The sequence below is a fragment of the Phocoena phocoena genome, chromosome 8 (genome assembly GCF_963924675.1).
Source record: "Phocoena phocoena chromosome 8, mPhoPho1.1, whole genome shotgun sequence".
In the NCBI taxonomy this organism is placed as follows: domain Eukaryota; kingdom Metazoa; phylum Chordata; class Mammalia; order Artiodactyla; family Phocoenidae; genus Phocoena; species Phocoena phocoena.
Window position 1 is genome coordinate 98,968,862 of NC_089226.1, and position 10,438 is coordinate 98,979,299.

General features: G+C 39.8%; 1 protein-coding gene across 1 annotated transcript; it reads right to left on the bottom strand.

Annotated features, from left to right (window-relative positions):
- Positions 1-241: 241 nt before the first annotated feature.
- Positions 242-9,487, bottom strand: LOC136126579 (glycine N-phenylacetyltransferase). The gene is made up of 5 exons (XM_065881825.1): positions 9,399-9,487; positions 5,474-5,581; positions 3,922-4,048; positions 2,895-3,066; positions 242-953 (listed from the first exon to the last, which is right to left on the bottom strand). Exons 1-5 carry the CDS (start codon positions 9,474-9,476, stop codon positions 551-553), a joined length of 888 nt encoding a protein of 295 aa, XP_065737897.1. The 5' UTR covers positions 9,477-9,487; the 3' UTR covers positions 242-550.
- Positions 9,488-10,438: the final 951 nt, after the last annotated feature.

Sequence of the window (10,438 nt, forward strand, 5' to 3'; positions counted from 1 at the left end):
TGCTATTGTGATATGACAAGCTATAGTACTTAAGTTGTCTTACTCTGCATTCCATGTACACGTTCTAAATAGAGATAGATATGATGGTGCTGGAAAGAAGAATAATGGCACCACTAGAGCAGTGGGTTGCATTTATTCCTTATTGATTATGGATAGTTTCCTTACTAGCCATATGTATTAGAAGAAAATTGTGAACCAGTAAAATAAACCAGACAGAAACAGAAATCCTGCATGATATCACTTATACATGGGATCTTCAAAAACAAAAAGTTGAACTCACAGAAACACAGAATAGAATGGTGGTTGCCAGGGTTGGAATGTGGAGGAAGTAGGAAGGTCTGTTGGACCCAAAGGGAAATTCATGAGTGATTTGGGAGTAGGGACTCTGGTGGTTCTGTTGACCACTCACGCTGCTTCCTCAGAGCCCAAACAACACACGCTTCTTTACTGCTGATTACACTTTATTCTTTCTTTCTGTCCCCCCAACCCGCCCCAGCATCTCTTGCCATGTGACCAGCCCACCCAGCACTGTCTTGGGTTCGTGGCTGCTTCACAGAGGCACACAGTTCCACTGGTTCCAATCACAGGGCATGGGGACATGTTGCAGACTGTGACTAATTTTCTGTACGATTTTGTTGGCTCTGTCTGTATGGTTATATACGGGGAAGCCGAGTTTGTCCAGAGCATGGCTGTGGACAAACAACATATGGGAGACGAGACCCTGGCCCCGGTACTCAGGCAGGGTGGCCCCCATCCGCACCTCTCCTGTCTGGTCCATCAGGGACCAGGACACAGGGGTCCCCTCAGGCCCCAGCAGGCAGAAGGTGGGGAAGGTCCGGATACAGCGCTCGATGAACCGCTGGCTCCTCTCATTGCCACCGAAATGCCAGAATTTATTCACCATGGCAGCATGGATAGGATCCAGGGATGAGAGTTTAAACATCTCTTGGTTACTATTGAGAAGAAGGAAAAAGAACAGTCCATAAATCACACATACTGTGGAGTATTATATTTTTTTGCCCCCAAATTGTCTTCAGACAATGCAAATGAGAACACAGGTAAAGGTACAGATTCTGCAACCAGACCGCCGGGATTCATAATCTGGCTAGTTGTGTGATCTCGAGCAGGCAACATAATGTCTCTCTGCCTCCATTTCTTCTTTATAAAGCGGGGATATTAATAGTACCTTCCAAAAATACTGATATAAGAGCAATTACATCGTGAGTACCTAGGACTTGTGCCCATAAACAATAAGAAGTACATAAAAATTAAGTATCGGTCCTTTCAGCAATGCAGTGACTCTCCCCTTAATATGAGGGAATTGATATTACCCCCATTTTACAGATAAGAAAAATAGGTAAACAGAAAATAGGCAAGTGCCCCAAAGCACATGCTAGCAAGCTGTACATAAAGCCAGAGCTTAGAATCATGGAATCTTAGAATGTTGGCATCAGAGGGTCCTTGGCCACTGTGGGAACTGAATGAAGTCCAGAGAGGGGGAGTGATGTGGCATGCAGGCGGCCCCCGACGTACAGAACACTGAATCTGAAGGCATCTGCAGGCTGTAAAGAGGCTTCGGTGGGGTGTCCTAGAAAGAGCCCACCATGTGGAACTAGGAGATCTAGATTCAAGCCCATTATGCCCTTAACCATCCATGTGACCTGAACAAGCTGTTTCATTATCTGAGCCTATTTTCCATCAGGAAACTAGAGATAATATCTCCTACCTTGTCTATCTCATGGGGTGGACAGGAGAATCAAATGAGATTATAGATGTGCAGGTGCTTTTCAGGTGTCATGTGTGATACAATGTGAATAAAGCTTTTCCAGGTACATTAACACACAGAGGGTCATAGGATTGGGTATCTCCAGCTCAAATCTCCACCATCAGTGTTCCGTTCTATTCAGTGTTAGACTGGACATCAATGGGGGGAAATATATAATTTGTTTAACTTCTCTTTACTGGAAAACTTTTGCTCTGTGAAGTGAACTCATTAAATGCGTATTTTTCAAGCATCTGCTATGTGTTCAGTCTGGTATTGAGGATCTATCAGTGAACAACATAAAGAAGGTCGCTGCACTTGTGGAGTTTGAAACGTTGTAGGGGAGAGGGTCAAAGAACAAACAGGTCAGTACATACACAAACAGGCTGATTTCACATAATGATAAATGCAATAAAGAATAAAAATTGGGTTTTGCAGTTGAAGACTTATGGGAGGCGGTGGTTTTAGACAGGGTTCTCTGAGAAGACCTCTCTGAGGAAATGACATTTGAGAGTATGAATGGCAGAAAGAGGCAAATATATGAAGATCACAGGGAAGGACATTGTAGGCAGACAAAGTGCAAATGCATGTGTGAATGTATGAGATTGAGCTGCAGAAAGATGGCCAGAGCTGCTGGTGGGAGTTAGCTAGAGGGACAGAATGAAGTCCAAAAGGTGATGGGTTCCAGGTCTTACGGGACCTTGAAAGTCCATAAAGGAGTTTGCTTTTATTAAAGGTATGCTGAGGGCTTCCCTGGTGGCGCAGTGGTTGAGAGTCCGCCTGCCGATGCAGGGGACACGGGTTCGTGCCCCGGTCCGGGAAGGTCCCGCGTGCCACGGAGTGGCTGGACCCGTGAGCCATGGCCGCTGAGCCTGCGCGTCCGGAGCCTGTGCTCTGTAACGGGAGAGGCCACAGCAGTGAGAAGCCCGCGTACCACAAAAAAAAAAAAGTATGCTGAGAAACCTCAATGACTTCTTGGCAGGTGAATGGACATAATCCACATTCCCTACTAAAAGCAATCACCCTGGAAATGGATTGTAGGGAGACAAGAGGGAATATAAGGGGAGACGTTGGGAGGCTACTTCAATAGTGAAAGATGTGAATAGTGCAGAGCGTCTTTTTTCAAACTCACATGGCTTTGGGTCTGCCATATCCAGCAGATAAGTTCTTTGTCTCCGGCAGGGAAGGAAGAAGTTTCCTCGCTGTCTCAGACATCACATAGAGAATGCATTGTGTTTGCTTGACCTCAACGAATTTAGTGGTTGCAAGATTCCGTATCACCTCATCCAGACTGGACTGTGAACCTAGAGAGGGATAAAGTTAGGAGAGAAGCAATTGTCCATTTAGATGCTTCACGAAGCTTCCCAACAGAAGCTATGCAGGACTTAAAGTCAGACGATGTTGCCTCTGCCGTTGCAAGTGACCACGTGACCATGGCCATGTAGCTACCTAAGCACGTTTTCTCTTCTGCAATACAGAGATAATACTAGAAATCCTGACTCTAGTACTGTGAAATCAAGGAGAATTGGTATTTAGAAAACAGGAGGCAACCTTGCATGTTCACATACTACATGCCCAGGTATTGGTCTGATACCACATTTAATCCTTACGTTAACCTTATGTTTTAGGTACTTTTATTATCTTCATTTTTTATACATGAAGGAACTGAATAATAGTTAAGTTACATCACTTGCACAAGATCACAAAGCAAGTCACAGGCAGAGCAAGGATATCACCCAAGGGAGTCTGACTCCAACAATGACAGGTGTTCTCGTGACTGGGGTAGTGCTCTGTGGCACAAGGACTTATCATTCTAATTCTAGGAATGGAAGGCCAGAGGGGGAGCTCTGCTCTCACATCCAATCACCCTAAGGGATCCTGAATATGTCTGAAAAATATATCATGAATCCTCCAGTAACGAGAACTTGCATCACTCACACGTTCTTAAAGGAACCTTAGAGTTTGTAATGTTTGAATTCAACTCCACCGAAGAGATGGTGGCAGCTGATACAGGGAATGAACATCAAGCTGAGTGTCTGGAGTTTGGTAAAAGGAAATAAAGGTTGTAGGGGGATGTACTCAGGATAAAAAGTGACCCTACAGCTATACAGATATGAGCAGTCCTAGCAGCCAGCACATATCCCAGATCCCTTACATACTTTGGATCTGCAAATGTTGTTTCCAGTTGATGACGTCTGATGTGCTAAGGGATTCTTGACAGTTCTTGAGGTCCTTAGAATAGATTTGGTAGCTGTTGGTGTAGTGATCAAAGTCATCTGCCATATCCTGTTTGGTTGGGTAATATAAATAAATCAAATTGACTATGCCCAGTGATTGGAATACTTGTGCTTAGTATTTCATTATACAGTGATGTTTTACAAACCTAAATATTGATATTCTTCTTGATGTACTATCATCATTCCTGAATCATTTACATCATAAGACTAAGTAAAGGATTTAATGAATTATTCCACTTATGAGTAAGAAAAACTCGATGAACTAGGTATTTATATGTTACATTACAATTTCAAATCAGCCAAACACGTACCAGTTTACAAAGCATTCTTCAGTAATTCTGTAATCCTCGGGAGAAGGAAGGAATTTTTGTCAAAGACAAGTTTCCATTGCAAGAGTAAATGTTACTCTGTTTCAAAGAGTCTCAGAACAAATGGATTATGAAAACAATATTGAAATTGACACAGGTAACTTTGTATTAGAATTCTCACATGTGATAAAGCTATACAGAGTGAAGACACGTGATGTCTTTAAAATGTAAACCACAGTGCACTATTGTTTACAAAATAATTCATATTCCCAACAAAACTGAAATGCAAAATTTGCTCAATAAGATCTGCTCAAAATTAACAAATAAAGGGTGAGATTTATTTTGAGGGCAAAGGAAGGAGAGAACAACTACCCAACAAGGGTAGAATAGCTGGAAGCTGTTGCACAGAAATGCCCTCAGCATTAATACCACCAACAATCTCTGTTTTAAAGTTGCATAAAAAAGCGAATATTATTCCATTTTTAGATTTCAATAATTAAATTATCTTTATTTTTGTATTCTGTTTAATTTGCTTTTTTAAAGTCACTATACATTTAAATTTTACTTGTAAATAATTTATATCAAAATACTACGAGATGAATTTTTATTTTATATTTGCAATATGCTTGCAACATATTTATATTTGAAGCAGATTAACCACTTAGTTTGAGTGATTTTTAAAAGTCTGGTACTGAAAATATATTCCCAGATACAAGCATTGTAATTTGTTCTTTATATTTCCTTAACATTATTCATGTTTAACTTCACATATTTTTGGGTGTTATTTTCTCTGCTTAGAATGCAATCTCTGTTCTTGTCAACCTGTCAAAACCCTATTATTCTTCAAAATTCAGTTTTGGTGAAATGTCTGTTATGAAGGCTCTCTGATCCTCTCCCTGCATCCCCTGACATCTACAGTTTTAATCATCTCTTGGTCAGTGCTACTTCTGTATCTCGTATGTTTTTGTACATTTTCAAAGCATGTTGTAATTTATCTGCTTGTCTATGTTTCCCTCCAGGCTGTGAAGTTCTTGAGGACAGGGACTTGTTCACTATCACTGCAATTCATTTTGGTATCCCCAGGGTCTACCACATTGCAAGGTACATGGTAGGTTCATAGTGAATACAAACATAGATGCAAATTCATTCCACATCTGGCACCTTACCTGCTCCTGAGGGCGGATAACCACTGTATTAAAATCAGGCCACCTGTCCACCAGGGCCTTTAGCTTGAATGGGTTTCCCTGATTCATGTGGAAGACGGTCCCATAAACCTGCAGTATCCGGACAGAGTGAGAGGGTCAGCTTATTAGGAAGGGTTGGCAAAGTGCCTTGCGTTTGATCAGTTCAAAGTTTGTTTCTATGAAATGAGGGTAAGTACCTAATAGGGCATTCAGTTCAATCTTCAGGTTCTACTAGGTTCTAGATTTTGGGGTCAAACAATGAGAATATTATATGAATATTTTTTTTAATCCAGATAAATAAAATGAATAAATTAAAAATCATCTACTATCACATTGCAGAATTTAGTGTTCTCTTTCCATTTTATTCCGTTTATTTACACATTGTTTTTAAACATGAAATTACCTAATACATATTAATTTAACATCTATTCCCCCCCCCATACGTACACATACACACTATACTATGAGCATATTTCCATGTCAGTAAACACAAATCTATATAGTCTTTTTTTTTTTTTTTTTTTTTTGCTGTACACCGGCCTCTCACTGCCATGGCCTCTCCCGTTGCGGAGCACAGGCTCCAAACGCGCAGGCTCAGCGGCCATGGCTCACGGGCCCACCGCTCCGCGGCATGTGGGATCTTCCCGGACCGGGGCACGAACCAGCGTCCCCTGCATCGGCAGGCGGACTCCCAACCACTGCGCCACCAGGGAAGCCCCAAAGGACTTTTGAGTTAGACTTTTGAGTTCATGTCGAGCACTTTGTGTAGTTCCTGACATTTGGTAAGTGTTCCAGAAGTGTTGGCTATAAATTTTATCATATTTTATTTAATCCTCCCAACAGCTCTGCAAGGTAATCATAACCCTCTTTAAGGTTGAGGAATGTCTACCGAGAGTATTTACTTTCCAGTTTTACTCATTTTACATGCAAGAGCACTGAGACTTAGAGATGTTTACTTTTTGCAGTGTTACCCAGAAAACAATGAATCTGAGGGGTCAGAGCAGTCTGACTCCTGACCTTGTTCCTCTGGACAGTTCCCTACCCTACCTCAGTCAGAAGGATCAGTGTCTCCGGGCTACACTCAGCACTCATGGCCGAGTCTACACATGATCCCTATACAAGGTGTCAGAGCACCAGAAAAAGGTAAAAAAAGGTGTACTATGACGCTATTCCTTCCAGGTTTCCCATCAGCATGATCGGTGTAATTAACTACTGAATTATACATCATATTCATGCTGCCCTGAGAAGTCCAGAGCTGTGATTCATCAACAAAAGAAAATGAGATTTATTTTAGAGACAAGCCTTGTAAATTAACTGTTTATACCTAAGGTTTTTTGTTGTTGTTGTCTCTTGGTTTTTTTGGGGGGGGAAGGTTGCTTATAAAGGTATTGATTTTTAATTTTTAATTCCAATTGTTCATTGCTAGCACATAGAAAAACAATTTTTGTATTATGTATATTCACCTTAAAGCCTTTGCTAAACTTAGTTATATATCTTGGAGCTTTTTAGGGTTGCTTTTTGGTAGGTTCCTTAGGATTTTTTACATTACACAATCATACCATCTGTGAATAAACACTAATTTATTTCTTTCCAATACATATGTCTTTTATTTCTTTTTCCTGCCTTATTGTACTGGCTAGGATATCCAGTACCATGTTGAACAGAAGTGTGAGAATGAATATCCTTGCCTTGTTACCGATCTTAGGAGGAACATTCACTCTTTCACTATTTAGTATGATGATAGATGCAGATTTTTCCAGTATGCTTTTCATCAGGTTGGAGAAAATCCTTCTATTCCTAGTTTGCTGAGAGTTTTATTTCTATGAGGAATATTACATTTTGTCAAATATTTTTTTCTGCATCTGTTGAGAAAAGATCATATGGCTTTTCTTTTTCAGTCTGTTGATATGGTGAATTACATTGATTGATTTTTGAATGTTGAACCCGCCTTGCATTTCCAAGATAAACTCCCCTTGGTTATGATGTATTATCCTTTCGATATATTGATGGATTTGACTTGATAGTATTTTGTTGAGGGTAATCTCTGTTCACAAGGGATATCGTTCTGTAGTTTTCTTTTCTTGAAATACCCACTTCTGATTTTGGTGTCAGGGTAATTCTGGGCTCATAAAATGATTTGAGAAGTGTTTTCTCCTCTGCTCTATTCTGCAAGAGTTTGTGTAGAAGGGGTATTATTTTTTCCTTACATGTGTAGTAGAAATTGCCACTGACACCATCCGGACATGGAGTTTTCTTTGTTGGAATGTTTTAAATTACAAAATCAATTTCTCCAATAGATATAGGACAATATAGTTTGCATTTTTCTTCTTCAGTGACCTTTGGTAATTTGTGCTTTTCACAGAACATACATTGTGAAATTTATGAGCTCAGCATTGAAAACAGTGTATCCTAATATCTTTATAATGTCTGTTGTGTTTGTAGTAATGCTCCCTGTTCTATTCCTGATATTTATAATTTGTGTCTTCTATTTCTTGGTCAGTTTGGTTAGAACTTTACCAACATTATTGATTTTTTTCACTGAACCAGAGTCTAGATTTATTGATTTTCTTAATTGTTTTTCTCTTCTCAAATTTACTGATTTCAGCTCTTATCTTTCATAATTTTCTTAATTGTGTTTTCTTTGAGGTTAATTTACTTTTTTTTCTAGTTTTTAAGGTAGAAACTTAAAGCATTGATTTGAGACCATTATTCTTTTTTACTATAAGCGCTTAATGCTATCTATTTCCCAGTTATCACTGCTTTAGTTGCATCCCAAAACTTTTCAAAAGTTGTATTTTTATTTTCATTCAACTAAAATATTTTCTAATTTTACTTGTGATTTTTAAGCATGATTTATTTAGAAGTATATAATTTCTAGAAATTCAGGTATTTCCCAGACACCTTTCAGGTTTTTTAAATTTTGAGTTTAATTCTATATTGTTCAAGGACATGCTTGGTATGATTTCAATTCTTCTAAACTTTTTAAAATTATGGTCTACTTTGGTAAATGTTCCATGTGCACTTGAAAATAATATGTACTCTGCTGTGGTTGTGGAAAGTATTCTATAAATGCCAGTTACTTCAGGCTGGTTCATTGTATTTCATATGTAGTAAGTTCACACATATTTATAGGTTTTCTGCCTATTCTACAAATTGCTGAGAGAGGAAGGTTGAAGTCTTTATACCTGTGTGTTTCCCTATTTCTTCTTTCAGTTCTATCAGTTTTTGTCTCAGGTACTTTGAGCCTTTGTTGTTGGGTGTATACATTTCAGCCTTTCTTATGTCTCCTTGATGAATTAATGCCTTTATCATAATGCAGTGGCACTCTTTAGCAATAGCCTAGTCCCTTTGCAACATATATTATTGCAGGAAAAAACACTTCTCTGTGGTATAAGATCACTTCTTAAACACAATTTCTGTCTCACCCCAGGTTAAACATAATAATCCTTTGGGGTTTGACAAAACAGAAATTGACCAGTTATTAATTACAAAGAAGAATCATAATGGTTAACTTTTCATCAGGCACTTGATTGTTTGGGAAGAATAAATTACACATCAACTTTGCCAGTTCTGGACAAACTTCCAGTGTTATATAACATAAGAGTTGAAAGGGCACAAGGGAAAGTTTTTGGGTCATCACACAGCAAAGAACATAGTGGATTCAAATCATAGCATTGCCGCTCACTATTGCTGTGATCTTGGTCAAGTCATATAACTGAGCCTCCGTTTCCTCTTTGGTTCTACAGACGTGATGTACCTGCCGTGCAGAGAGATGATGCACTAAATGAGATGCAAGATGAGTGAGTGTCTGGCACAGAGTAGGTGCTCAGTGAATGCTTGTTCCCTTTCCCACCTTCTTCTGAGGCTGTTGCTAGTCCTTTTTTCCCTAAGAATGTTCCACTCTCACCTTTAAGGACTCAGGGAGGCTCTTCCTCAAGGATTTCTCTAACATCTGCAGCAGTTGCGGGCCTTGTAAGTGGAACATCTTGGCAGGTACCTTAATCTAAAGAGAGGATCGAAAACCAAGGGATGAGAAGTGCTGCAAGACATACAAAGACACCTAAGCCCTGTTATCCTGGAAAACAGCAATTGCTAAAGAAACCTCTCCATCCCCTTTGTGTTTTTGAAATGTCTTCCTGCAAAGAACTGTCCTTTCTTCCGTTTGGCTTAGTAAGACTCACCATGTCCCCCTGTTACCTATGACAAGGCCAGCTCCTAAGCCTTCAAATTCCCAATCTTCAACAAATGAACAGCTCATACAACTCAACATCAACCCCACCCCCAAACAACCCAATTAAAAAATGGGCAGAAGAACTGGGTTCTTTGTAGCCCTGTTTACTCTTCCTTCATAAATGGTTAGCTTGACCGTTTATCCCCGCTGAACCATCAGAACAAAGTGTTCTGATGTCTTAACAAAAGTTATCGGCTTGAGCGCACATTAACCAAGCTTCTCTCCTCCACACAGGGCTCTGCACTGTGACCTACGGTCAGCCAGAGCCACCACTGGCATTCAGAATGATCCCCCGTGAACCTTGCTTACTCCTTTCCATAAAAGAATAACCATTTCCTGCCTGAATTTTCAGGTGTTTGCAGATGTTATGGTCTAAGAGTTCTCCTGTTGAAATAATACCCTCTTTCTGTTACAGCACTCCTTTTCCCCACTCTTGAAATAATCCTTTCAAATAAAGGCTCTCCTTACCGAAGTCTGGCCTTGATTTTTATTCAACGGTACCTTAGTATGGCTTCATTATCATTGAAATAGACTTTTGTGACTTGCCTGGAAACCTGAGTATTGATTTATTAATCCATGCAGTCATTCACTTATACAATCGCTCAGTAAATATTTATTGAGAACTCACTGTCATCTCAACAACTGTGGTGAGTGTCACCTCAGCTAGGCTGAACTACAGTTCTCAGAATTCCCTTCTCTGCACATTTCCAGTTCGG

Excerpts from the sequence above, each read along its gene's own strand:
- LOC136126579 (XM_065881825.1), bottom strand. The coding sequence starts at position 9,476 with ATGTTCCACTTACAAGGCCCGCAACTGCTGCAGATGTTAGAGAAATCC. Across the intron at positions 5,582-9,398 it reads GCCTCCCTGAGTCCTTAAAG|GTTTATGGGACCGTCTTCCA; the intron begins GTGAGAGTGGAA and ends CGGATACTGCAG. Across the intron at positions 3,067-3,921 it reads ACAACATTTGCAGATCCAAA|GTTCACAGTCCAGTCTGGAT; the intron begins GTATGTAAGGGA and ends ATCCCTCTCTAG.